This window comes from Metarhizium album (genome assembly GCF_000804445.1).
Source record: "Metarhizium album ARSEF 1941 chromosome Unknown scaffold_1, whole genome shotgun sequence".
In the NCBI taxonomy this organism is placed as follows: Eukaryota; Fungi; Ascomycota; class Sordariomycetes; order Hypocreales; family Clavicipitaceae; genus Metarhizium; species Metarhizium album.
In genome coordinates, this window is record NW_024467575.1 from 3,786,648 (window position 1) to 3,814,189 (window position 27,542).

General features: G+C 55.2%; 9 protein-coding genes across 9 annotated transcripts; 2 read left to right on the top strand and 7 right to left on the bottom strand.

Annotated features, from left to right (window-relative positions):
- Nucleotides 1-223: 223 nt before the first annotated feature.
- Nucleotides 224-646, top strand: MAM_01090 (Cytochrome c oxidase, subunit VIb; the record flags this gene model as incomplete). Its single annotated transcript, XM_040819889.1, has 1 exon — nucleotides 224-646. The coding sequence occupies one exon, from the start codon at nucleotides 224-226 to the stop codon at nucleotides 644-646; it is 423 nt and encodes a 140-aa protein (XP_040683154.1).
- A 693-nt stretch (nucleotides 647-1,339) lies between these two features.
- Nucleotides 1,340-1,813, bottom strand: MAM_01091 (uncharacterized protein; the record flags this gene model as incomplete). The annotated part of the gene is made up of 1 exon (XM_040819890.1): nucleotides 1,340-1,813. The coding sequence occupies one exon, from the start codon at nucleotides 1,811-1,813 to the stop codon at nucleotides 1,340-1,342; it is 474 nt and encodes a 157-aa protein (XP_040683155.1).
- Nucleotides 1,814-2,871: 1,058 nt separating this feature from the next.
- Nucleotides 2,872-4,828, bottom strand: MAM_01092 (Major facilitator superfamily domain, general substrate transporter; the record flags this gene model as incomplete). Its single annotated transcript, XM_040819891.1, has 5 exons — nucleotides 2,872-3,088; nucleotides 3,190-3,287; nucleotides 3,402-3,691; nucleotides 3,787-4,478; nucleotides 4,551-4,828. The coding sequence occupies 5 exons, from the start codon at nucleotides 4,826-4,828 to the stop codon at nucleotides 2,872-2,874; spliced, it is 1,575 nt and encodes a 524-aa protein (XP_040683156.1).
- A 934-nt stretch (nucleotides 4,829-5,762) lies between these two features.
- Nucleotides 5,763-7,223, bottom strand: MAM_01093 (uncharacterized protein; the record flags this gene model as incomplete). Its single annotated transcript, XM_040819892.1, has 1 exon — nucleotides 5,763-7,223. The coding sequence occupies one exon, from the start codon at nucleotides 7,221-7,223 to the stop codon at nucleotides 5,763-5,765; it is 1,461 nt and encodes a 486-aa protein (XP_040683157.1).
- Nucleotides 7,224-10,073: 2,850 nt separating this feature from the next.
- On the bottom strand, nucleotides 10,074-12,001 carry MAM_01094 (NADPH oxidase; the record flags this gene model as incomplete). The annotated part of the gene is made up of 3 exons (XM_040819893.1): nucleotides 10,074-10,107; nucleotides 10,180-11,694; nucleotides 11,817-12,001. The coding sequence occupies 3 exons, from the start codon at nucleotides 11,999-12,001 to the stop codon at nucleotides 10,074-10,076; spliced, it is 1,734 nt and encodes a 577-aa protein (XP_040683158.1).
- Nucleotides 12,002-14,669: 2,668 nt separating this feature from the next.
- On the bottom strand, nucleotides 14,670-15,823 carry MAM_01095 (Ubiquitin-conjugating enzyme/RWD-like protein; the record flags this gene model as incomplete). The annotated part of the gene is made up of 5 exons (XM_040819894.1): nucleotides 14,670-14,809; nucleotides 14,891-15,074; nucleotides 15,243-15,272; nucleotides 15,428-15,473; nucleotides 15,780-15,823. The coding sequence occupies 5 exons, from the start codon at nucleotides 15,821-15,823 to the stop codon at nucleotides 14,670-14,672; spliced, it is 444 nt and encodes a 147-aa protein (XP_040683159.1).
- Nucleotides 15,824-17,411: 1,588 nt separating this feature from the next.
- MAM_01096 (glutaryl-CoA dehydrogenase) lies at nucleotides 17,412-18,867 on the bottom strand (the record flags this gene model as incomplete). Its single annotated transcript, XM_040819895.1, has 3 exons — nucleotides 17,412-17,458; nucleotides 17,520-18,545; nucleotides 18,654-18,867. The coding sequence occupies 3 exons, from the start codon at nucleotides 18,865-18,867 to the stop codon at nucleotides 17,412-17,414; spliced, it is 1,287 nt and encodes a 428-aa protein (XP_040683160.1).
- Nucleotides 18,868-21,664: 2,797 nt separating this feature from the next.
- Nucleotides 21,665-22,631, bottom strand: MAM_01097 (uncharacterized protein; the record flags this gene model as incomplete). Its single annotated transcript, XM_040819896.1, has 3 exons — nucleotides 21,665-22,024; nucleotides 22,081-22,447; nucleotides 22,528-22,631. The coding sequence occupies 3 exons, from the start codon at nucleotides 22,629-22,631 to the stop codon at nucleotides 21,665-21,667; spliced, it is 831 nt and encodes a 276-aa protein (XP_040683161.1).
- Nucleotides 22,632-23,717: 1,086 nt separating this feature from the next.
- MAM_01098 (phosphatidylinositol-4-phosphate 5-kinase its3) lies at nucleotides 23,718-26,731 on the top strand (the record flags this gene model as incomplete). The annotated part of the gene is made up of 3 exons (XM_040819897.1): nucleotides 23,718-24,910; nucleotides 24,978-25,947; nucleotides 26,015-26,731. 3 exons carry the CDS (start codon nucleotides 23,718-23,720, stop codon nucleotides 26,729-26,731), a joined length of 2,880 nt encoding a protein of 959 aa, XP_040683162.1.
- Nucleotides 26,732-27,542: the final 811 nt, after the last annotated feature.

Sequence of the window (27,542 nt, forward strand, 5' to 3'; positions counted from 1 at the left end):
ATATCGCCAGCCATCTCCGTTGAGGTGTCCGGGATACACGGTACACGGCCGGTCCCGAGCCCCACGATCGAATCCGTCTGACGTCCGACACGGACGTGTGCACGATCCGCAGCATCCGCGGCAGCTGCACGTCGCAAATCCGCGCGCACAAACACACACACACACACACACACACACACACACACACACACAACCCCGTCGCGCGCACGGCGCTGCCGCTGCAATGGGCTGGTGGCCGCTTGCATCATCCTCCCGCGGCGACGAGATCCGCTCCGGCACGGCCATACCCACGCGTCACGAGCGCGCCGTCTGCTGGGCCGCCCGCGACGCATACTTTGCCTGCCTCGACGCCCACGACATCCTCGACGCCAACAAGGACGCTGCCGCCGCGAGGCGCGCGTGTCCCCGCCAGAGCGACGACTTTGAGCGCGACTGCGCAGCCGCGTGGGTCAAGTACTTCAAGCAGTGGCGCGTGGCGGACATCCAGAAGAAGAGGCGGCTCGATGAACTGAGGAGGCAGGGCGCGCGGGAGATGGAGGTGTCGACGGCCTTTGCCCCGGACGGGGGCGCCGGGGCGAGCGGCGAGGGCAAGGGCAAGGGCAAGCAAGATATCCAGGACCTGTTGGAGAGGAAGAAGGCGACGTAGCGGCCCGACGACGGGGTGGTTGGGAGCGAGGCCAGGGCGCAGGCCAGGCCTAGTCTTGTTTCTGCCGTCGGCTGTCTCGGGGGAAACAACCGGGTCTTTTTCGTGTATGCCATCATGTACGCCGTGGCGAGGGTTCGGCCTCGGCGGTTAGCTGTACAATACCGTGAATGATTTCACTCATCCTTGAACAGGAAACAGAACAACGTGTGCGGCTGGCGTCGTGGGCAGAGTGCGTAGCTACCAGCCAGGGCCTCTTTGCGAATGAGGCCGCGGCCGAGGGGCGACTACTTTCGCCGAGGGCGCTTCATCAGCGGCGCCTCGTTTCAGTCACGATGGACGAGGAGCTGGAATCAAAAGATCCTGCCACTGAACAGTTTGGGTAATACGTGCGTTGCGTCGCCTCTGGTCGAGCCCGTCTGCGAACTAGCCACCGTCGCTTTGTTGCCTGGAACCACGCCACGACGCTTTATCACGCAATCAACGGTATATTTATCTGCCCGCTCACGCAGCCAGTCGCCAACTACAAAGCTCTCCCTCCTTCCGCGCGCGGCCACGGCCTCGTCCATCCTCCAAGTCCGGTTGAACACGCCCATCCATCCCGTTCCGCGCAGCCGTCAAAGAGCCAGCTCCTTCACTTCTCACGCCACGCCACGGCAACAAGGGCAAAGCAGAACAAGACCACCCCCCACGGCCTCACATCACAATCAGCCCGTACGTCACCAGCCCAACCACGACGGAGAGCTTGCCCAGCCCCGGCTGCTGCGACGGCCTCCGCCCAGCATTGCGCAGCGGGTTGGGGATCGTCGTCGTCGGCGGGCCCGGCTTCTCCCTCGTGTAGTGCGAAGTCGTCGTGGTGGAATTGCCGCCCGTCCTCGTCGTCACGTCGCTGGCCGTCTCCTCCGACGCCGTCGTCTTGGCCGTCTCGTCGTCCCCGCCAGCAGTCGTCGTCGCATCCGCCGACGAAATGGCCGACGTCGACGCCTTGTCCATGACCTTGCCCATGGTCCGCGTCGCGTCAACCGCCGTGCTTGCGTTCGTGGTCGTGGCCGGGTTCTGTGTCTGTGTCTGTGTCTGTGTCTGTGTCTGCGTCTGCGTCTGCGTCTGTGCCAGCGCCAGGCCCAAGACGCCAACCAGCAGCGCGAGCAGCTTGACCATTCTGCCGGCCATGACGGGCTAGTTTGATGCCGCTCCGGGGATGGCGAGAGGAGAGATGAAAGGAGCAAGGAGCCTGGATGGCGAATGTCTGCGTGCCACTTGAAGACAGGGTCGACGAGCTCTCTTGGGCCAACAAAGTCGTGTGTGTGTGTGTGTGTGTGTGTGTGCTCTCGTTTAGCCTCGAGTTAATCTTTTTTTTGTGAACAAGAAAAATAGAGCGTGCAGACTCGCAAATCGTAAAGTGAGTGCCCTTTCTTATATCCGTCCAGCTTCGCTCGCGGGCGCGGGCGCGGCAAGACGCAGAGGCATGCAATACTCGTCGGGAAGAGACCAATGACTCGGCGCCAATTTCTCTCTCGCTCGCTCCTCGCTCTCTGCTCTCTGCTCTCTACGCGTCCGGTCCATCAACGGCTGGCACGTCAAGGGCAGCGTGGCCCGCGTATGCTCTTTGCCTCCCTCCTCCATCCCTCCCTTGAACCAGTTCCACATACCACGCCTCGGCAGGAGACGTGCAATACCCGACAGAGACAATTTGGTGTCGATTCCCGGAGCCCGAGGCTGGCAAGCTAGCGATTTTGCCAAAGGCTGCAGCTGCGTCCTCTGGTCCCCTGCTCGCGTGGGTGGCTGGCTGTGTGGCCTTGCCGTCCGTGAATTCCTGGCCGCGGGAAGAAGAAAGGGAGAGGCAGTAGACTGACCCAAGCTCTGCAAGCTCTGGCCGTCGTGAAACTCCTTCCCAGCTTGGAATTCCCCGTTCAAAGGGTTTGCGAAACTGCGTCACGCTGACAATCGCGACGGAGCCGTCTCTCGGATGCCCGGTATGCGTGTCGCACAGCCGTCTCCGTGCCGGCACATGAGCCGGGCTTGCTTTGCGGTGGCCACGGGACGGGTTACTTTATTGACTTTGCTGCGGGAGCATCATGTGGTAGTAGCCGGGCCATCCTCGCTCCGGCCAGTTTCCAGAATGACCCAAATGCTGGCTGCCTGGGCTGGCGTCCTTTGCGATGCTCAGCAAACGGTCGCGACGCGCTGGCCCAATCCGTCCTTCATCGCCGAAATGCTCGCCACGCCCATCATATGGTATACCGAAACCGCGGGCTATCGTCACCCAGCGCCATCAGCTCCGCCTCCCCCTTGTCCCTATACTTGTCGTCCATCACGCCAGCCTTGCGCCTCCTGTTCTGCCGCCAGTACCAGTACCACAGAAAGCCGTACATGGCCGTCCCCATGGCCACCATGCTGAGGCAGACGGCGTGGCCGCGAGTATACCTCGGAGCATCCGACTTTGGGCTTGTGAAACGTCAGCATGATCACATCACGCCCGGCAAGCACTCGCACAAAAACAGAGAAAAAAGGGGGCGGGGGGGCAAAGCCGCCAGGTAAATACTCACTAGATGAAAGCAGACATGACGCCGGCTGTATTGCCAAAAGTAAGTTGCAGAGCCGTTGAAGTTGCCCTCTTACCGTACCGTGGGGAGTTGTTTGGCAACTAACATGGTCAGCAACCATCTCTCGATCAGTGCAGTGCAGCGTCGCACGAGCGGGCAAGAGAAGAGAGCAGGAGGAGAAGAGCGAGGACAAGGACAAGGAACAAAAAACTAACCCACGCCAACGGCAGCCCAACAACGACATACAAGCCGGCCGCTACCAGGAAACACGCAAAATAGCGCACACTCGTCGGCACATCCGCCAGCAAGATGCCGTATCCGACGACACTGACGGAGCCGAAGACGACGCAAAACAGGCCCCTCATCTGCACGCGGTCCGACAAGAAGGCCGTGCCCATGTAGACCGCCGCGCCGAGAAAGTAGCACGGTATAGTAAGGAGCTGGACCTGTGCCGTCGTCCATGTCCCGAGCGCCTGGATGATTGTCGGCAAGAAGGTAGAAAAGCCTGCTTGAACCCATCAGCACACCCAGGACATCCGTCATTTGCACACAAGGAGAGAGAGAGGAGGAGGAGGAGGAGAGGGAAAACGCCCGCCGCACCGTAGAGCATAGTATCAACCCCAAACTGCGCAACGTAAAAGCCCCAAGCCTTCGGGTCCGTGACCGCCCTCAGCACGTCCCTCTTCTCAATGCCGCCGCCGGCGTCGACGCCGCCGTACTCCCGGCGCCGCCTGAGCTCCATGAGCGCCCTCTCGGCGCGGCCCAGGAACCACGCCGTCTCGGCATCGTTGGGCAGCGCAAAGTACGTCACCACGCCGAGGGCAACGCTGGGGATGCCCTCGATAATCAGGATCCACCGCCAGCCGGCGAGGCCCTGCACGCCGTCCATGTGCCCGATGCCGTAGGCGAGCAGGCCGCCCAGCGCACCGGCCACGGCGGCGCTGACGAACAGGTAGCCCACACGCAGGGCGAGCTCGTTCCTGGTGTAGAAGAAGGTCAGGTAGACGTTGAGCCCCGGGAAGAGGCCCGCCTCCACGGCACCGAGGAGCAGCCGGCACGCGAGGAGGCTGCCGTACGAGCTGACGAGGCCCGTGAGCGTGGCGACGAGGCCCCACGACACGGTGATGAAGGCGATCCAGCGCCGGGGCGTCAGGCGCTTGAGGACCAGGTTCGACGGCACCTCGAACAGCATGTACGTCACGAAGAAGATGGAGATGGCCACCTGGAACTGGGATGCGCTGAGCCCGACGTCCTGCTCGAGCCCGTAGAGGCGAGCGTTGCCGAGGTTGACTCTGTGTGACTTTTTGCGTTAGCCATCGCGAAGGGCTCCGTGGACACGTGGATTCATGGATTCATGGATTCACGGGCCATGGCAGAGGGGAACGGCAAAGGGGGCAAAGGGGGCAAAGGGGACACTGAGCAAGACGTGCCTGTCCACAAAACTAAAGAGATAGATGCCCATTATCAACGGAATCAGGTGCAGGTCCAGCTTGCGGACCAACCTGCGCTCGTCGACACCCCGGCTCGAGCTGACCAAGTCGTCCATGTCCATGTCCGTGTCCATGTCCACCGTAGCCGTCCTGCCGGGCTGCCCATCGTCGCTGGGACCTTCGTTCCGCGACTGCTTTTCCGTGGATCCCATCGAGGCAGGCAGGCTCAGCAGAGACGTCTTGCTTTGTCTCGTCTTGTCTTGACGCTGTGCAAGGCGGCGGAGCGGCAACGGGAACTGGCGCGGCGGTTCTTGCAAAGCAGCGCGCGCAAAGAGCTGTCTCCGTCCTGGTGCCGGTCCTGGTCCTGGTCCTGGGTCGTGGTCGTGGTCGTGGTCGTGGTCGAGGTCGAGGTCGAGGTCGAGGTCGAGGTCGTGTGTCTCGTTGTGAGACCGGAAAACGAAAGCTGCCGAGTACCGGCCTGCCTTGCTTTTCTCCTCCTTAGACCTCTCACCTCTCACCTCTCACCTCACCTCACCCCGGCCGCCGGACCGGACCTACAAGACGCGGGATAAAAAAATCTGCTTGTGCGGCCTTGGTCTTGGTACGGAGCATCGGAAAACAATTAGTCGTCGATTGGCCCCCACCCCCCATGCCCGGGTTTGAAATGCAACTGCACGCCACAATTTCATATCACCACCACCCGTCCGTAATATCACACGGCTCCATCCAGTCCATCAGGCAGGCCGTGTGTACGCACTGGTAATACAATACAATAGTCCGTCCACAGACATCCCGCCATCGCCCCGTCGTGCGTCGACCAACCATCGTTCGGCGGCCCATGTTGGCGAGGACTGAGGAAAAGAGGAACAAGAGGGAAAGAGATAAATATACGTATATATGGGTATATACAAGAGTACAACAATATTACCCGACACACTCGCCGTCTTCCACATCTGCTTCAGCTATACCCCTCCTGCTGCGATGCGTCGTCCCAGCATATAACCTTGTTGCTTTGCCCACGTCACGCTCAATCCAGGCACCATGTCATGGCCGTCTTCTGTGCATGTCCCTTGGGGAGGACTTTCCCATCAAGCCTCGAATTCCTCTACAGTTTTGACCCTAAACAAAATTTCATGTGCTGGGCAGCTATTTGAAGTGTTCGGTAGGCATCTCATACACTGGCCCGCTCTGATGGCCCATGACGGGATGGCTGTCGATCTCATGGGCGCTGTCGCTGTGCCACTTGCCGGCCGCCGCATTGCCCGTGGCCATCTCGGCAGCCTCGCTCGTGTGCCATCTCGCACCAGGCCCATCGTTGCTCAGCTCAGCGTTTTGCGCCCTGGCCGAGAGGGGGCTTACAGAGGCCGCGGTTGTTGTATCAGGGGTAGGATGCCGCGGCAGTTGGTCGCCAGGAGACAGGTTGCCGTTTCGAGAAGGATACGAGCTGTTGGTGGCGGACCGGGCAGGGGCATATGCCGCGCCGTACGGTTCAGGCTTGGCATATCCGGCACGGCCGTCTCCCATGGCTGTTCCGCGATAACCCTCGGGCTGGACGTTTGGTAGGATTGGACTCCGGTGAGGGGCGGAACCCGGGGCGGACGTTAATCTTTGAGACATGGGGCGTGAGCCGCCAGCGCCAACGGGCACCTCAGAGGAAGGTCCTAGCAAATCGTCGGGATCAGGCTTGGGGCCGCGGCGACGTCTGGTGCAGAACCAAAGAAGAGCGCCAACGATGGCTAGGCCAGCAACACCAGCCCCGACACCAATCCCGGCCTTGGCAGCTGTGGGGAGTCCGCTGCCATCACTATCGCTGTTGGAATTTGCAGGGTTGGGGCTGCCCGTGGGGATAGAAGTTGACGTTGCCATGCCAGTAGAGACAAGAGTAAGTTTGGTGACAATGGTGCTGGTGATTGTGACGGTCGTCTTGGCGTTGGCTTGGTACGTCTCGGTAATCCATGATGTCACATGAACGAGGCTGGTCGTGGTCGACCTCACATTCTTGGTGACGGTCTGCACCACGGTTGTAGTAGCACCACCTCCACCACCGACGGTCACGGTAACAGTAGAGGTGACAACAGCCCGCTTCCCCAGGCGGATTCTCTCAGCTCCAAGGTATGCGGCCTGTGTGGCAGAGCCAGAGGGAGCGGTGGTGGGTTGGGCGTCAACAAGAGCAGGTCCCTCGCCAATGTGCCGCAAAACGCCATCAACACTGCGCTTCAGGTTGACGGTCTGCGTAGATGTGACAAAGACCGTCTTGGTCGAGGTATCACCATCGCTCATAGTGATGGTGGTGGTGGGAATGTCTGTCGTCGTGACGGTAACCGTTGCGACCGAACTAGAAGTGACAGTGGTTGTCTCGCTGACAATGCTACCAGCGCCGCTACTGGTAACGGTAGTAGTCACGAAGACAGTGCTGTCACTGCTCTCCTTCGACGAGGACGAGGAAGAGGAAGAGGTGCTGGAAGTTTCATTATCGCCGCTTGTTGAGGTTGCGGTGGGCGGCGGCCGAGGTGACCCGGTGGGAGTCGCATCATTCTGGCGAGGAGCAAGTCGACTCGCGCCGGCGCCGAAAGCCAGACCCAGGACAAGTCCCCATGAGAGACGCATGCCGGGCAATCTGTTGGATGCCGCTCAAGCTCGATGACAGGACGGAACTGGACGGGACGGGAGAAGAATCGGGTCCGAAAGCCGAGTAAAAATTGTATGGGCTCAGAGCCGGGGCCGTCGGTCGAGGGCGAGGGACCGTTGAGACGTCGGATATGCTCAAACCGACTCGAAAAAACTGACTCTTTTGGAAGTAAGAGCGAAACCACGAGCGACGAACAAGTTGTTTCGTCTACCAATATCGCCCACAATCGACCGGTTTGATTTGGCGAACCTCGCGGCCCTCGATTGGAGAGGAGGGAGGCACAGGGAACGGGGCCTTGTTCGAACGAAAGTGGGCTGGGGGTAGCAAGTTGCAGCCAGCGACCCAACTGGTAAAATGATACATAAATAAAACACAGACAAAAAGGGGCAAAAGCCGGCTGCGGCGATGTCGAGAAATAAAAGACAATACGAGACGGGAAACAAAAGGAGAGGAAGGGAAGGGGGAGAGAGAGAAGACGTTGTATGCCGAATGGCTAGCAAGTTCGTTGGAGCGCCCAAAACGAGACGGAGGGCGGAGTCTGGAATCCAGAGGGGAAGGAAGGACGGATGGGAGGGAGAAAGAGCGAGCTGCCTCGCAGACAGGTGGGCGGGCGGGTGCGGGTGCGGGTGCGGGTGCGGGCACGGAGTACAGAGAGTTTAAACACCTGACACAAGGCGCCCCGATGGCGGTCCCGGGGCCCTGGCGCCATCAACCGATGCACATCCTCAGCGGCCTCGGGGCAGGTCAGCACGCTGAGCGCTGGCCCCGGGCACTAAGCGCATTAAAAGGCCCCAAAAGCGTGGTGCTGGAGACACAAAGAAGGGCAGGGCAAGCCAAGTAGTACATGTACTCCGTGCGTACCTGGGCAGTTCAACTGGTACGTACTCCGCACTCCGTATTGGCATTGCATGGGGACGCGCCATCTTTCCGAGTTTGCGGAAGAGGCGGAAAACACACACACACACATTCCCCCTCCCCCCCCGCCAACAAAGCAACAACAAAAAACAAAACCAGTCAAACGCGATCCAAGTCATGCATCCGTGAGGCCATGATGCCATCTGCGTCGTGAAAATCACCACGATTGTACAGAGTCCCCCGTGCAGCATTCAGTACCGACCGACCGGCCACTCCATACCTACCTAGGTACTTAAGCGCGCAATACGCAACACGTAATAACTACCTTGAGTACACCGTAGACAAGCTACAACTACCAGGCCCGTACAAAAGTCGAGAGTATCAAGATTCAAAGCAAACCTTCATCCATCCACCCACCAAGCGTCTCGCCCCGCCCTACCTCGTTCGTTCGTCTCTGCCAGACGACGACGAAACGTAGCAGCAGCAGTCACCACCAGCCTCAGCCTGCCCACCTGACCGCGGTTGGTCGGATGGCCAGCAGCGCCACCAGCTCGAAACATGCGCCGCCGGCAGATATGCAACGGCGCGATAAAGACGTGCTGCCACGTCGTCGGAGCGGAGAGTCTGCCCGCGAGACAAGCGAGCCCGTCCAAAACGCGCGCGAGAAATTCACCGAAAACCCGGACGCCGTCCACGGCTCAAAAACATGGCATCGCCAACCCCACGACTGACTGACAGACCGACCCTTGTGGGCCGTGGCCGTGGCGCAAGCAGCCATGGCCCGTAGCTAAAAAAGCCTCTCCAGCGATACCACGTAGCTCTGGTGCTAGTACTGCTCTGTACGAGGTTTTGCCCTGCCTGCCAAGGCCGGATGACTTGGGTTCGCAAAGGTGACGACGGGCAAGGGGTGCGCGGGATCTGCGAACCCGGCAGACCAGGTCGAGCTCCTTCTCCTGCCTGATCTGCTTGATTGACGTTGGTCCCAAACACCTAAATCGGACGTGCAAATACGTAGGGTGAGCACGTATGCACCAACGTACAAGCGCGCTTGGGCAGCCGCGTCTCTCGCGGTAGGAAGTATGCCGGCCGGCAGCATTTGCATTTGAACGCAAGGCTAATTAAATTACGGTTATATATAACTGTCAGGTCATGTACGGAGCACCGAGTTCTATGTGGCGCCTGATGTCTTCTGCCCGCCTGAGAATCGAGATCCAAACTTGCCTGCCCACCTCTCCACGACTCGCACAGGCATAGCACAAGCAGACGACGGTGCCGGCCACACCAGAGCCTTGCTTTCCATGGCCTGCATGAAGACTTCTATTCTTATATCGTGGCGCCGCCTTGCACTGCCCCAGCCTCCCAGCCTCGACGCCGGAGACCCCTGCCCAGACGTACGACGACTTGTTAATGCAGATTCACCGAACCACGACAACGCACCGCTGCTCGTCGTATCTGGCTGAACCGTGCCTGATTGGCTGCAGAGGCCAACCAGCCTGGCCTGGCGCCGACCTCGACGACAGTTGAACCGCAAATGATGCGGCCAGACAGCGAGGCCGCGCCTGCATACCCTCCCTGCCTGGGCAGATATGTATCGAGCCCAGGATCCGCCGGATGCAACACGTCCTCCCGGGTTCATTACAGGCGCGTAAAGTAACTTTGTCCCTTTGAATATTGTCGTCTTCTGCATGCGCCCGCCGAGATTGCCCTGAATGTGTCAAGACAACATAGACCAATGTCCCTCGGCCGGTCTCGCGCAATCCTCCTCTCCAGTCGAGTTCGGCGTCGCAGGCGCAGCGCCACCGCGGCCAATGTATTCTCAACAACCAGTGTAAACGACTTTCCCCAATATATCCTACACTATTCAATTTCAATTTCGAAATAACTAACCAACAGGCATCGAATGCTTCAAAGGACGGACCCATGAGCTTGCAAACGTGCGGGTATAGACGAGGAACGGATGCTTAATATCGCCGCTAGAAATTTTCTTTTCCCCAAACAAATGAGAACCTGTCCAGGGGTCAGTTAGCAGAGCCCAATCAATATCAGCGCAATGAAAAAAGGGGGCAACGTTCAACATACCCCGGTTCGGTATACTTGTTGCAGTATACGTGCAGGGCACTGCCCAGAAGCTTCGGACCGCAGAAAAAGACTCCAGCTTCCCCAGGACTGTGCAGTTTCCGGATGCTACGGAAGATCATGTCCCAGTTTGGTCGCCCAAAGTTTGTCGGACTTTTCAGACCTGTGATGGTGTCCTTGTCGGCGTTGACATCGTTGATCATAATGTTGGTGGCGTCATCGGCCTTGATCTTGGCAGTCAAATATGTGTGGATTTCAATGCGGTGCTCGACATCTTGAGCTTCCACGGCCAGGAGCAGTGACCGGAACCACTCGAAGGAGCCAAAGTCGCGACAAATCCAAAAAAAGTACACCTTGGATAAACGAGTCTTCTTCTGTGGGTAGTTCATTCGGTACCAGATGGACTTGAGGATGGAAGCAAAGGGCGTGACGCCGATACCGGCACCAACGAGAATAGATACTTCGTATTTGAAAACATCCTCCGAGGCTGATCCAAATGGTCCATCAATGTAGACTCGTGGCAAGAGCCTTTGCAGAGCAGGGTCAACGCCGTTTCGGTCCATGTCACCGCCCACGACCTTGCTTGTGTCGGCCTTGTTGTCCCATTCACAGCCGAGAGCCTTGGAGACTGCCATGGTGAAATCACCCTGGCATCTCATATGGATTGAAATGTAGTCCTCCTCGGGAGCACTGGTGAGCGTGAACGGGTGATACTGCCAGAGCGATACGGCAGGGCAGCAGAAGAAAATGTACTGGCCGGGACGAGTTTTTGTGTTCTGCTTCTTGATTTGGATCTCACACACTTGACTTGGGTGCTGTATGACCTTTGAGATGTACGTCTTGTGCCGACCGCGTACCTCGCGAGCGATGCGTTCCGCCAAGTAGACGAAGCCAGAGTACATCCAATATTGCCAAAACACGCCAATGGCCGAGGCGCCGATGCTGGTGCAAAAGGGAGCCACGTCCGGTTGAATCATGCAGAAAGCACCGTGCAGGGACCAGAACAAGAAGAAGATGATGAACATGTGGTGAGTGTACCAGAAACGCTCATAGTTTGCTCTCCGGGGTTTCTCCATCGACGTGACAACCATGCCCATCAAAGCAATAAGCATCACGTAACCCGTCCAGCCGGGTCCGGACGCAAAGTTGGCCAGAAGCCATCCATACACACCCAGCTTGTTCTTGGCCGCAACCTGGGCAAAGTTGTTCCAGTGCGCTATCGTATGCACCCACGAAAAGAAGACAATAGACCACGCTGTGGTGATGTGAAATGTGATGTTCTTGTCGAATTGAATAATTCCATTGAGAGGAGTCTGGCGCATGAGCGAAATCAGTGTCCGACAGACCGGGAAGAGGATGATGCCGACGTCGACATGTAAAACGACGGCGGACGCACGCGCGATGACGAAGGTGAAACCAAAGATATCTCTGGCGCCCTGCAAGCTGTCCTTCATGGCGTAGTGGACCGAGGCGAGTGCGAATATGAGAGCGTGCGTGAACATGAAGACGAAGACAAATCTGGCAATGTCTGTTAGTGATATATCCCACGCCGGCCGTGACGACGGCCTTTACATATTCCCCATCGAGGACCTGCCTCTCCATCTCTTCTTGGTGTCCCTCACTTTGCCACTCATACTTACACTCGTCTGTAACCCTCGTTGATCATCCAACGATCAAACTTTTCTCTCGTTGATAGGTCCTGCTGCTTCTCCTGCGTCATCTCGCCTGAGAGCAACATCCTCGTCAAGGGAGTCCATCTCGACCGCTCCGACCGCTCCGACCGCTTCGAAGACCGCCGGTCCCAGAAGTCGGAGTAATAGCTCATCGCAGCCGCCCCCGTATTCTTTGTTCGCGACTTCCCAAACTTCCAGTGGTCGACGAGTTTGCAGCTTCTTTCGGGTCAGATGCAATAGACGACACCGATCGAAACTCGGCAATGTTTCGGGCTACACAACCAGCCTCCATATATCCCAACAGAGATATTGCACACGGCGGGTGTTTGGCGCAATACACTTCAGAGCCTGCCGAAATAGATGTGAAAAGTTCCGAAAGAAAAGAAATCCGAACCTGGTCGCGACGAGCCTGCAAGGACGAGCAGCAAGTGATCAAGTGACAAGGTATTCCTCGCTCACTGACGAATGTCATGTCTGAACGGTCATGTTAGTCGCTCCTTACGGTAACTGGCTGCCTAGCCTGCCTGAGGCCGGGAATAAAATTGGCTGAGAGGGCAGCGAAGGGGAAAGGAGAGGGGCAGAGTGCAGGCATCTTGCCATAAATCATAAATGGGATTGCGGAACTGGGCGTCTGGGACCCGGCAGGGATATGCTTGAAACACGGCCAAATGGACATCATACCAACCAGTGAGCGGTTCAACTCTCGCTCGTAAAGTCTTGCCGATCCAATAAATCTGTCACGATGATGAGAATGGCAGAAGCCAACGTTGCCAGGGGGGAACGCGCCGAGTTCTGCCAAAAAGAAAAAGAAAAAAAATACCGACGCCAGCAAGACGATGGCAGCAGCCCCATCCATACTCATCAATGAATCATATACGTACGGACTCAAAGGAAGGAGGCCGAGCACACGACTCCAAAAGTCCGGTGAGCCAAGGTTCAGGAATGTCCCCGCAGGTGATTGGACGCTCACGCTCTTCCGAACCGGCCGCAGCCCACTCGGGCGTTGGGTCTATGCGCCAGTTTCAGGGGCTGTCATTCAGGACGCTCAACCTGCGACGAACCAGCTTGCTGGCTACTTGAGTAGTAACAAGTTAATAATAGTTCAAACTTCAGATGGTGCAGAACTGGAACTACCTGGCCTTTGGTAGGAACGGCATCTCAAGCATAGCATAGCCCGCCTTCATCTCCATCTCCAGCGTCAATGTCAATGAACTGACCGACTGTCCTGGCGTCGCGCTCTCCGGATGGCCTGGAACTTACTTGACGCACAGACACTGCCGGCGTTGAACCAATAAGAGCGCACGTGCAACCAGCATTCGGTTCGGTACCACCGCCACCGCCGTACGTACCAGTACTTACCCAGTACCTAGGTACCTACTCCCTACTCCCTACTCCCCGCTCCCTTCCCCCGCCTCAGTGCCCGTTTCATCCAAGACTTGGAAACTGACTTGTGGCCCAATGCCCAAACGACGACGGCGCCGCCGCGTCCACAAATCTGCAGCCGCATGGTATGTACTATTTACTACCCATCAAATGTTCAAAACCGCCAGGTCAGTATCAAGAGGAGTCCTCGACGTTTGATGCCGTGCCCAAGGGAGTAAGCCGCTTGAATTCGTCCCGTGTCAAACCTGCCGTGGTGAAACGTACCGTGACACGACCTGTCACGTACTGCCAGTCACTCTGGTTCAGGCCCCCCGTCAACTGCAAGCCCTCCGCCGTGGTCGTGCCATGGCTGCTTCTTCACCGGCCTACAGTGTAATAGCAGGAAGCTGTGGACATATCAACCAACCCCCGAAACACATCTTGACACCATCAGCGACCGTAGTACTCCGTACTGCATGCTCGCAATCTGCAGGGCGTGTTTAGACCCAACTGTATCATGTATGCGGTAGTAGTACGGAGCGGCTGCGACGAAATGTCGTCACAATCAGCTGATGACGACTGACAATGCCTTGCCTCCTGCCTTGTCGACCTGGGTGGGTTGGATCCATCATGATGCGGCTTGTCGGGACATCTGAGGCCATCAAAACTCCCTCCGTCACCGCGGCGGATGAGCAGATGTCCGTGACATATGCCAGACTTCCGGGCACGTTTTTCTTGCTCTTGGGGGAAAATATAACCCTACCATGCGGGAAAGCATCCCATCGAACGGTCGAGCATGTCTGCGCACGTTGCATGGTTGACCTCGAGGGCACGCACTTTGACTGACTGAATATGGTAATTGGCGCGATGCTTGGGTCGACTCATGCCGATTAATAGTCGTCGATGCCGCAAAACGAAAGCTGAGCTGCTCAATTCTGTTGAGTAGCAGCGGGAATACGTGAATGGTGCCTTGTGACATGACAGACATGAGAGGCCCCCATCCCTCCATGGAACCGAATCCAGCACGTCGCTTCAGTCACATGATGCAGATATCGCAAAAGAGGCACAAGGCGTGAAAGAGAGACATCCTATAATGCGCTGCTCAGCAGAAAATGCCATTAAAAAACACGTCAATGATGCAGCAGAAGGAAAACAAAAAGCCCAGCCGCATGATATCCCTTTAGTAGCTGATCTGTTCTGTCCAGTTTGTCTTGCAACCCCTCTGAACGACAAATTCTCACCCTCTTGTCTCGTCAGATACGGTTCGACTGCATGTGCGCCGAGACGAGGGCTCCTCAGTCGTGCCGCATATGATCGGCTTCACATCTCACTACGGCCTGTGAAGCGACCTTGTCTGGAAAATTCCTCCTCCCTGGTTATCGTGCAAAAGAGAAAGACGTCGCGCTTCCCTTGTCCTCTGAACATCGTGGCCTGAATTAGGGTCTTGATCGTCAGATCCTAAATCGCATACTTGCGGGTCCACTCCCTGGCCGTAGCCTCGTATCGGGGTCGATCGGTCTTGTATACGTGAGCAATCTCGGGCACAAGAGGATCGTCGGGGTTGGGGTCCGTCAGCATGGAGCAGATGGAGAGAAGCACTATTCATGAAAATGTCAGTAACCGGCTTGGTTTTCGAGTTGTGGTAGACCAGAAAAAACCGGAGTCATGGATAAACATACCTTTGGAGATGGTAAGAGCAGGACTCCACTGGTCTCGCAGAATATCCAAACAGATGCTGCCATTAGAGTTGATGTTGGGGTGATAGATACGAGTGGTGAAGTTAACCTTCGGCGGCTTGAAGGGGTAATCGGTGGGAAAATGAATAGCAAGGAAGAAGACACCGCCCGAGTATGGTGAGTCGCCCTATCAAATTTGGTGAGTATTGTACATGCAAACAGGGCAAAGCAAAACTGAGGTCTCTAGTGGTGCATATCAAAACGATGTTCGTCTGGGACACACATATGTCCCCTCACTGTCGCTTGATGCCCCCGAAAAAGTCGAAGCCTTATATTTGCTCGTTTTTCTACTCACAGGTCCCATGATTGTAGCTTGCCAGTGGAACTATCAAGTGGTTAGTAGTTTAGTCCTCTGTTACAAGTCTCAAAACACCTGGTCGCATCTTCAGAGGCGACTAGCTCCAGTATATTTATTTTTTGAGGACGAGCCAGATTATCAATCATACGAGACAGGAAAGGGGGCCCTTGATTCACACATACCAGGTCTTCGCCAACAGGGCCGGCAGAGCAAGATGACGGCGGATCACTACAGAAAGGAAGTCAGCAATCAGAACTGGCCTTGCCGCTCCGTGCAAGGGCTGCGGCAACCATGAAGATTTAATCACTCCAGTCAAACTCGAGAGAACCGGGCGGCATCTCCATTCCTCAGAGGCCACTGAGGCGATCGCGAGCGTCAGGTATTGATATGTATTACGACAACTTGGTCGAATGCTGCCCCGCTCACAGATATGCCCCACCTCACAAGATCGGGTCCAAAAGGAGAGGCGGGCCGTCAATCCCTCGAGGCTAGAGGGGGAAGGCGAGCAAGGTAGAAAAGAGGGCAAATATTTACCGGCCGAGATCAGTCAGCTCCTTGTTGATGCGCTTAAGAGCCATGGCTAAAGAGTTGTGAAGAGTGGTGTGAAAGCGTAGATCGCTGGTTGATGCAGGTGCTGGAGAAAGTTCGGGTTAGTTGGGGAAAAGGGACGAGAAAATCGCGGGACGGGCGGGAGGAGGAGGCGAAAGCAAGCAAGGCAGGATGACGCACTTCAGCAGAACAACTCGGCGGGGTAATGTACCAAAGCAGTCGTTACGATGCCGAGAAACAGCGGGCGGCAGTCGATGTCGAGCGGTGATGCTGGTGGGTGAGAATCTGGTAGACAGGAAAGGTTGTCTTCGTATGAAGAAATCAGTCGTCAGAAAATGGTTGGATTGGGTACCTAGGTAGGTAGTTTTGTGGTGGTGTATGGAAGGAAAGAGAAATGCACAGGGGTCGATCAGTGAGGTGGAAGATTAGAAGCAGCAACCGGAGTAGTCGGCCCAGTGCCAGCCTGGCACCAGCACCAGCAAACATTGAGCCAGCACCGTGCCGGGCACTTGGGCCCCTCTCCTCTCCTTGGGCTGGCGATACGGCGGATGTACGACAGACTGGACAGAGACAACACACCTCCGAGCCAGCACGTTCGTCCCCCTGCGCAAACTCAAGCGCGCTGGTCTTGGGGCACGGGACATGGAAGGGGCCAATGGTGGTGAGGCTGCCCGAGCAAGTGGGTACCAATCACACAACGGAACAACAGATTCAGTCGCTCAATCAATCAAACCTTCCTCGCTCTTCTCACAAACAACACGCCACACGTCAGAATTGTCAGCAGTCTTGATTCGAGAAGTTTTTGCCGCCCTGAACGTGTGCCGTCGTCCAACTTGCCGCCGGTACACATACGAGCACCCAGTCGGCATCGCCACCTTTTCCGGTTAGCATTTTGATCTTGACTCGTGGCGCCAGTCCTCGTCTGTACCGAGGCCACCAACCACCCACCACCAACACACACTTGACGGTTCTCCGTGATTGTGGCGTCTGTAACATGGCCGTGAGACCTGGGCAATTTGAATGTCGCCCTGGCCTTATTTGCAACCCATTGGTGCCGCTGTTTCGGGGACATCGTGCGCTGACCCTAGAGCTAGGCTAGGATAGCCCGAGTGAACCCCATCTTCCCCGGGCACCGTGTATTATTCTCTGAAGGCCCCTTGAGAATGCGTCAAGAATCATCAGCCCCCCGATATTTACAGTCTCAAGAATGTCAAGTAAAACACGGCCATTATCTGAGCAATTCACAGTCCACCGTGCATCCATGCCTCCCAATATTCATCATATCCCTCTGAGCTTGGTGCTTCTTGCGATATGGTGTCGCGTGGCAACGTGTTCGAGGCCAGGCCAACTCCGATGGCATGATCGGCTCGGTGGGTCCGGCGAATCGGCAATGACAACGTTATGGAACATGAGACCGGCTGCAACGGCTTAACAACAAGCATCTTAACCTCAAGCAGTCATGGGGGGGATGATGGAGATGGACGAAATCCTTGCGAAGCTGCCGATTGACTTCCTTTGCGCTTTTTTTCACTTGATGCACTGACGTCTAAGAACCCAGGTACCTAAAAAACATGACAACAAATCTCACCCACTCCTTCTCGCCACGTCTAGTATTGCTTAAACAAATGCCTGAAGACCAGTGATTGCTCGTCCCAAGATAAGGCCTAGAGAATTTCTGTCAGCAAAGAAGAATCAAAAGCTAGTCAAGGGTAAACAATAACATACTGTGAATATCGCTCTGTCCCTCATATGTCTGCGTAACAAATAGGTTGGCTACGTGGCGGCCAATTTGATACTCATCGCTCACCGCATTGCCACCGAAAACCTCCTGCAGAATTCTAGCATTGCGCAGGGCGGCATCGCAATTCTGTCTCTTGACCATGCTGATCATCTCGGGCGTTGCCTTGCCCTCGTCCTTGAGGCGGCCGACCTGGATAGCAGCCAGGGTGCCATAGGCGGCGTCGGTGGCAGCGTCCGCCAGCTTCTTCTGGATGAGCTGGTACTTGGCCAAAGGGTTGCCTTTGAACTGCTTGCGCTCCAGAGCATAGGCTCTTGCCCGGGCAATGCAGTCTTCCAAGGCACCCATGACACCCATAGAAATACCATATCTGGCGCTGTTGAGGCAGCTGAAAGGTCCCCCGAGACCCTCAACACCGGGAAACATATTGGCTTCGGACACGGGGCATTCGTCCAACTGGATCATACCAGTTATGGAAGCACGCAGGCCGTTCTTGTTCTTGATGGCGGGGGTGGACAAGCTGCCATGAGGGCAGTCCTTTCTCTCGACCAAGAAGCCGCGAATCTTGCCCGTCTCCTGAAGCTTTGCCCATACCAAAAGGACGTCGGCGACGGGGCTATTTGTGATCCAGGTCTTGGCTCCACTGAGGGAGAAGTATCCTTTCTTGCTAGGGTGAGGCTTGGCGATACTCTCCATACTGCCGGGGTCACTGCCGTGGTTGGGCTCCGTGAGACCAAACGCACCGAGCAGCTTGCCCTTGGCCATGTCAGGAAGAAACCTCTGCTTCTGCTCCTCAGTGCCGAATTCGTAGATCCCCCCCATAACGAGTGACGACTGCACAGACATGCCGGATCGATAGCCACTATCAACGCGCTCCACAGCGCGCGTGATCATGCCGCCAGCAACTGATGACACACCTGCGCAACCATAGCCGTCGATATTGGCACCGAGCAGACCCAGCTCACCCATTTCTTGAAGGATCTTGGGGTCGTAGTGCTCATCACGGTAGGCCTCTAAAGTTTGATATTAGCAACGGCGGCTGCCGGACTTGTGGGATGGAGACGGGTCGGGCGTGAAATGCATCACTGCTGTAACAAGCCTCAGGATAGGAGACAACATACGCAAGACTCTGGGCATCATACGCTCTTGGCAGTATCTCTCGGCCGTCTCTGCAATTGCGAGTTCCTCTTCGGTCAGGAGGTTCTTAGACGCGAGTGGGTCTTCCCAGTCAAAGGTTGGAGGCTTTGACGCCGAGGCAAAGCTTCTGACAGCCATTGGCCGCCATGAAGCAGACGTTGTGCTTCTTGCCACTGCTTGCAGGCTGTGACGGAGCATTTTGGAGGTGGAAATAAATCACACAACAGGGAAGGTAATAGTTATGTGGATTACCGTTGTTATGTGTTAAAGGTGCGTCATGTAGGAGACGAGACCGGGGATTGCAGGCGTGTGGTAGGAGGAGCGTTTTGTTTTGTCAGAGCCAGTTGACCTATTGGACGCCAGCGTCGAAGTCAGTCTGGCAGCTTCAAGTTAGCTATGCGATATCGCTGGCATCCGGCGCCGGTTTCACCCTTGCCAGAACCCACTCCTTCCGCCGACGGAACCCGTGGAGGACACCACGCGCACCTCCGCCGCACCTCGGGGCTGTTGAGGGGAAAAGTGGACTGAGTCATATGACCTAGGGAAATGAGGGATACTATTAGTATTACGAGGCGGACTTAGCTAGAACAGCCCCAGAATCGTGGCGCTCTCTCTGCTCTGAGCGGGCACCCTCCCTTGAATAGGACTTGGCTCTCGGCTCATCGTCTTGGACATCGTGGCATGGCATACACTGCAATGACTGCATATTGCAGGTATAACGAATGATAATGGCGGAACAATACTATGACACATTCCAGACCCTCCTAATTTGGAAGAAACAGTTGCCCTCGGTTCCGTATGAAAGCCATGATATTCTAGGCATACCCGAACTATGTCTGATTCCGAGAGCGCAACAAGGCGAACTTGAATGACAAGAATCCGGCCCGGTCTGCTTTTACCCCCAGCGCGCCATCATTCTCCTGCACCATGATGCCGTGCCAATTCACTCAACCTGTCCAGTTCCTCAGTAGCCATCATCATGCCGGCCACTGCCAATGAACTTTTGGCTTCAGTGCCAAGTGGACTGTGATTTGATGAACCAGCCATATCGGACGAGCTGCAGGCTTCTTGAGAGTCACGCGCTCGACGTCGTCGTTCTTTGCCTTGTCCGAACATGGAGGCTTCGCCAAATGGTGGTGAGTATTTGTTCGGACGACTTTGCCGTTTCCTCCATCCGTATTCTAGGCTTCTCCCAACAGCAAAGCGACGCCGCGGTCTCTTAGATAGCGGCAAGGATCTTGATACTCGACGGCCCGTGGCTCGTTTCCCGGAGCCGTGCATTACATTCTAAATACGCACAGATTACCACCCGAATTCCGACTTCTGTGTTGCAAAAGCGTTTGGGAAAGTGCTGGGTGGCCCTACGTACCTATTCGCTGCCGGCAAATTTACGCAACTCGGGGCAAGAGATGACGCTGCGCTCTAGATGGCTATTGGTAGAATCGTTGGTTGTCACCCGTGAGGCCTTGGGAATTTGAAGCGACGTAGCTCGAACCTCGTCTGCGTTGATACTAGTCGATAAGGACATATCATGTTGGCTCGAACTTTGACATGGATCAGCTTGTGTCAATGTAGCTAGCTGGCTGTACAAGCTCGAAAGCGCGCATCATGGGGTGGAGTCTGAAGGGCTCACCTCGTCATGGCAGCTGAACTTGTCATAGTTGATGTAAATAATATCAGCGCAAGAGGGGAAAAGGGAGGATGGAAGGATACGCGTGCCAGCTGGTGGTATGAAGCATCGCAAACACAGCTGTCGGTCAAGTGCAGCGACGAACGGCTGTGTGGACTAACAGTAGCTACCCTGCAAGGCGTCACGTTGCATCGCGCCTTCCTTGGGGATTTCGACAATGCAATGGGGCTAGGAAGTATAGTCGCTTTAAATATTTGATTCGGAAATCATACAGGTGCCTTGATGCATTTATCTGTCGTGAGTCGCGACATTTCTAATTCGATGGTTCCATCGTCTGCTGGGAGATGAGTGCACTGCCATGTGTACAAGGTGAAAATATTGCGTATACAGACAAGCCACAACAAGGCCAAATTTGAATTAGGTTGTTTGTTCTTCGATGCACTAGTCATGCGCGAAAGGCATCCTGACGCTCCGTATTTGAGCCTCAAAATGCATCAAATCCGGCAGAAAATCAACACTGCATGTGTTGGGCACATCTATATAGGTACTTAACACGTGCGACATTTGTGTTGGTGTAGGCTTCAGACGGTGGCCTGCGCCATGTTTGTTTGCTGTACTGCACTTGGCGCTGAGTCGCTGACCACAACCCAAGGCCGACTCAGCAGCCTGTTGTTGTCATCCTCATGCGATGAGCGATGTGCACCCGGGCTTCCATGTCATCTGGCCGGCCAACAATCGAGGCTGTGATTGTGTTTGTGTTGGTTTTTGCTTTTGCGAGGTCGTTACGGAGTACTAATCGTGCCCGCCCCACTTTATGTGGTTCGGCTAGCAAAAGCCCTCACCACCAAAGGTGGTGCTCGACAGCAAGGCGGGCCGGACACCAAGGCGGGCCAATTTTCAACCTAATAACGCTATTAACCTCTTCGCCTATAATGTACACCCTTCTCGTCCCAAATTTCTAGTAGATCTAGTACAGAATCCAGACGCCATTTACGTGCCTTTTTAGCTGCTTCAAAAAACGTCCTCTTGGCGTGGTTGTGGCGCCTTTTGTCGGCATGCTCTTTATGCTTGCTGTTCGCCTGATGAACTCGAGAAAGGTCTTTGCAAAGGCGTGATTGGAAGGAGAAACGGCGAATGGTTGACGCGACAGGTATGCATTTGTTGGCGGTGACGGGAGGGGAGCCATATGAAGAGGTGCATTATCTGTTGACTGTTTTTCTAGACCGGGAAATAAAAATAGGACATGTATAGAAAACCAGATATTACAGCCCTTTTTAAAAAAAAAATCAAAAAAATCAAAGGTCGTCACTCATTCATTGGAAGCTTCAACGAAAAAAAAAACCCCGGATGTAATTACGCAGCTCATTAAAGATCCACCTGATCAATCGCCGGCCACCATTGAGACCAGGCCCCCTGCTCGTCGAGGTTATTGCTGACTTCCGCGAAAAGCTGGTTCAACAAGGTATTAGTGTCGAGCTCGTGCTCGTGCTCGTGCTCGTGCTCGTGCCCTTGAACCGGCCAAGTCGCCTGCGCCGAGGGCCGCTCCGCGCCCCGAATCTCCCGAGTATGCGCGTCGGATCTATCCACGACACGGAACTCGTGGACAGACTGGTGTAGAGTATCAAAGTCTGCTCGTGTGCGCCCCTGGTATCGTGTCCGGTCCTCGGTTGCTCGCTCGTAGAGCACGGATGCATGGTGTATCGTTTTGATCTTGCGCGTGCCGCCCTCTCAATGTTAGCGCAACGGTGGCCACGGTCGTGTCATGCTTGCGGGCGGCTTACCCATCCGTCGGCGATTTTCCAGACAAGTCGAAACTTTTCCAGGTAGTCGAGACACATTTTGAGACAGTCGCTTGCTCGCGGGCTGCGGCCCAGGTTCATTCGGGGGTATTTCGCCACGTAGAGGTTGAGGTAGCCGGCTGAGAATGCGCAGAACCCGGCAAAGGGCGTCATGAGATGCACGCCACACTCGGAGGCCTCGTGTAGAATGGCGGCGATGTGCTCTGCCGCGCCGAAGAGGAGTCGGGAGCTGTCGTCCCACCAGCCCTCGGGGGCGGGCGCCCCCAGCATGGGCTGGTCGACTGGACCCCGTGGCTCCGACTCCGGGGTCGGCAGGAAGGGGAAGTACTCGCGGTGAAGCATGAGGGTGCTGACAAGGCGTAAGCAGGGGCGGCGGCGGCAAGTTGGGAGCCCCGTCGACCGCTACCGCTGTGGGAAGGGGATTCTTACCTCACGTAGTACAGGAGAGTACTTGAACTTAAATAAGCAGGCACTTGCCGTCCCAAGTCACGACCACTCTCCGAGTCTCCGGCCAACCGTTGACAGGCTTCCATTGTTGTTGATGGGGGCCGAATTCTTATCACCCCCCACTGTAAGTAATTAGCGCCCTAAGCAATAGCTACCTACGTAGGCACTCGAGTAGGTAGATGAATGCTTATTATTAGCTGACAGCGCTGAATGAATCTGAATCCCATGATGCAGGTCTCCATCCAGGTTCCACACTTGGGCACTTGGGTCTCCAAGGCCTCCCGGACAAAAATGGGTGGCTCCAGACGACATGCCGGCCTGTTCCCAGCATCTCTCCACTGTACCGACCACTGATGACGGACGGGCAGGGAGTGCGTCTGGTTGACCTTGGCCCACTGGACGTACTAACAGGGGGCCAAACAACCAACTGCTGGCGCCAAGATGACTGGCTTGGCCACTCTGAGCCACACTGAGCCACACTGAACCCACGCCAGACCACTTTGGTTAATCGGTTTTGCACTCCAAGTCATTTCCAGACGTCAATTTGTTTGTTTGACCGTCACGACTCACGAGCCACCAGCCAGCCATCTTTGCAATCGCGCCGCCAAGTCCTCGTTCCATCGCCTGCACGCCGCCGAAATCAACAGCATCAGTATTTACTTTGTCCTGTCGTGCCTGTCGCTCCATCGAAGCGTTTGCTGGAAATCGCGGAGACCTCTTCTGCGGACTGCTGGCTGGCGTCAGTCCGCAGAGCCATTGTTGGGCGCGGCGTCGTGGACTCGTGGCCGACAGTCGACCGTCTACAGTTTTGAACCTTTGTCACCGTCGTCCTCAACCAGTTGAAGCTCCACGCCATGTCAACTCTCCTGCGGCCCTAGCATTACCGGTGTCTTCAGATCTCGCCGATATCTTCCCATAATTTTGGCCTGACCCTGACATCGGGGGAATTTAGGATCCGCCATTGACTTCCGTCATCCTATCGAGATACGTCACCTGTCAATATTGGAACACCATCAGTTGTTCGGCCCAGGTGAGCATGGGTTGAGAGTACCATCCAATTGATTTCGACAATTAAGCTTCCCGAGGCACTTCGATTTTGACCTGCCATTGCGCTCTCTCTGCTAGGGAACGGACTTCTTTTGGACCCCTTCCCAGCTGGGAGATTGAGCGAAATGCCCTCCTTCCTTAACGACGACAACTCGCACATCTTTTCCACCGAACCCGACCTTGTCAAACTTGACCCAAACAACCAAGTTTGCCTCGAAGTCGACAAGAAGGAGGCGAATGGGGATTCAATAGCCCATACCCAACCTGAACCCATCAACGAGAGCTCCGACGAGAGCTCCACTACATCCACGCACGACTCGGATACATCAGACACGAACCATATTCCTATGAATGGGAACGGCACCAGGCCGACGAGCATCAGCTCGCTCGCCAATGGCATCAATGGCTCCAACGTGGAAGAGGCATGTGGAAATTCCACCATCAAGACGATACCAAACGGCGCTTTAAGTCTCCCAGATCGAACCGCTCCAAAGCCACCTACATCGGGCAGCAATGGAAACTCAGCTTCAACAGAAAATGCGTCTTCTTTGCATCGAAAGCCAATTGCCCCTAGCTCTCCTGTCGCCGAGCATCAGCATCAAGTTCATGACCACAAGCCTGCGCAATGGACCCACGGTGGTGCAACCAGTCCCCGAGACTCGGATATATCACAAGGTTCAGCCCCAGAACTTGACTTGAACGACCATGAAGGTCAGGCAACACCTGCCGCAACACAGGCGTTGCCAGCTCCTGAGATTGTGCCACAAAAGTCTTCGCCACATCGGTTCTCGTCCCCTCCAGCATACCAACCAGGTGGCTCGCCTTTGACCACCTCACCGTCGGGACTCCTTCAACTCCCAAGCGCCGTGTCCATAAAGCAGAGACATACTCTTGAGATACCGAAGCCTTCTCCCGCCCGAGGATCTAGAGATGGACCAGACATTGCACACGCCAGTGGACGATTCTCTCCATCTGTGGCTCCGATCGGACATCGCCGTGCTTCACTAAACCTAGTTCGGAGGACAACTCGATCCATGCATTCTGATACACCTCGAGATGAGATTCTGCCCGATGAGGATGCTATCCGTTGGGCCGAGGCCTACCGCCAGAAGCGGGCTAGTAAACGGAAAAGAAAGGAGGAGGAAGACGATGATCGTGTTTTGGTCGGCACGAAAGTTGATGAGAGCCACGCCAACTGGGTCACGGCTTATAACATGCTTACCGGGATCCGAGTGTCTGTTTCGAGAACAAATGCTAAGCTTGATCGTGAACTCACTGATGCCGATTTTGAGGCAAAGCAAAAGTCAACGTTCGACATGTAAGTTGATAGGCAACGCCCCTCCTTGGACACAGGCCGGAAGTGGTACTGACCCCCCTCCCCATAGCACTGGCAACGAGCTGGTCCCTTCTGCCAAATACGATTTCAAGTTTAAAGACTATGCGCCTTGGGTGTTCCGACGTTTACGTGCCTTGTTCCGTCTCGACCCCGCCGACTACCTCATGTCGTTGACTGGAAAATATATTCTTTCTGAGCTCGGCTCCCCGGGCAAGAGCGGCAGTTTCTTTTACTTTTCCAGAGATTACAAATATATCATCAAGACGATTCACCACTCTGAGCATAAATTCTTGAGGAAAACTCTCAGGGATTACTACAACCACGTTCAAAATAACCCCAATACACTTCTTTCACAGTTCTATGGCCTTCATCGGGTTAAGATGCCATATGGCAAGAAGATCCACTTTGTTGTCATGAATAACTTATTTCCGCCTCACCGAGATATACACACCACTTTCGACTTGAAGGGCTCGACTATTGGCAGAGACTACAGGGAAGACGACCTGGGAAAGAATCCTCGAGCGACATTGAAGGATCTGAACTGGTTGAGACGGCAAAAACACTTGGAGTTAGGTATCAAGAAGAAGCAGCTTTTTCTGGAGCAACTCCAGAAGGATGTTGTCTTGCTCAAACGATTGCAGATTATGGACTATTCACTACTCATTGGTATTCACGACATATCACGCGGGAACGAGGAGAACTTGCGTGACAAGACTCTACAGGTCTTCAACCCCGGCGTCGAGAAAACGGCCGATGACGATCCGCCATCGGTGATTATGAGGACACCGTCCAAGATGGAGAACGTTCGAAAGGCTCGAGAGCTGAGAGAAAAGATTCGTGCAGAGCGGCCAGTTCCCATCGGCCAGGCTTTGGACAAGATGCCTGATGAGTTGGGAGACTCTCATACCCGTCCCGGTTTTGTTTTCAATCAGGACGACGGGGGCTTTCGGGCGACCCATGAAAACAATCAACCTGCAGATGAAATTTACTACTTGGGAGTAATTGACTGCCTTACACACGTAAGTATTGGGGCAAAACCAGCCGTCTTCCAATATGGCCAAGTCACTAACATGCCCATGTGTGTAGTATGGAATGATCAAAAAGATTGAACATTTCTGGAAAGGTTTATCACATGACCGGTCACAAATCTCCGCGTTACCTCCAGAGCAGTATGGTGACCGATTCTACAACTTCGTCGAGGGGATCACCATGTCCTCGGAGGAAGCTCGAAGGGAGATTCTGCGAAAGGAGCAGGAAGCGGCCGAAGGGAGGGTGTCCACAGACAAGTCAGCAAAACGATATGCAGCGCAAAGGCACAGCCATGGAGTCCCCCCAATGCCTTCTCATCTCCCGCCAGCGCCGCCAGAGAGTGGTTTGTCAGCAGAAGTGCGAGAAACCATGGAGAAGGCATCGAGAGAAGCCAGGCGGACCGAACTGAGCGGCGCAGCGGAATCAGACGTACCAGACAGGGTTCTGACAACCGTCAGCTCTCCTGACAAGCGCGAGTCATTTCAGCATGAGCCGATCTTGCCAGTAGTTGAGGAAGCTGCTGAGGGCAGCCGTAACGAGGCAGAACCACTATGGGATAGGTCGAACAGAGTCAGAAGTGGCAGTGCCGCTATTTCAGCGCCGCCGACTGGACCTCCACCGCCGACACCCTCCAAAGAACGCCCGCCGCCGCCGCCCTTGAAATCCGATGGCCAAAATCTGCGGCCGAAGCTTAGCAAGGAAAGCTTGAACAAAACCCTGCCTCCATTGCCCAAGGACCAGGAGACGCAGGACAGTGGTGTGCGCATGGTTTAGGTCACGGCGACATTTCAATTCTGCTGCTTTCCATTAAGCTTGGCTCGAGAATGACATTGATCCCCTTTTCATTGCGTCGAGACGTATTTTCTTTTGTCACTTGGTCCAACCCCTCAGTATTTGTATTTTACGGCACAGCATGGCGCAGCATCATATTTGACAACTGAAGCGAGCGAAATGGGAATTTTCAACATGGGTCGAGCCGATGTCGACATGAGACCAAGTGCAGAGTCGGCAAAGCATTTGCATTTACGCAGCTAGAACCTGGCCTTTGGTGCCTGTCGACGACTTTTAGCTGGTTACAATATGAAAGTTTTCTGGACAGCGCGATAGCACTCTGCGAGGGGAACGTTATTTGATGCTGGTGAAAGAAGGAGAGACTGGGTTTGAAGAAATGGTAATAGAAATAACCAGGAGATGAGATTGCGTTGGAAGCCGTTCAGCTCCTTGCATTTTTTTTCTTTGTTCGTTGTCTTGTATTCCTCATAAAAAGACATGGATGATACCACTGATGCATCGATGCTTGTCGCGATATAAATATTGTTCATTTGTCGCGTTCCTTTGTCGTGATTTCTTCTTAGAAAACAAATTCCATTTTTTTACTTACAGCACACAACTCGGTTGCATATGAAGTCTTCGTGTCTGCACAATGCCGAACTCATGGCACTTATCCTGAAGGACGCCATGCCTCGGAGTGAATTGCCAGTGCGGCGTCCAAGTTGGGAAGGATCCTCGGTAGGATGCAGCTTCCGCATTGCCCCACACCAAATAACTACATGAATCTCGTCCTCGGCATCTCACTTCCGGCTCG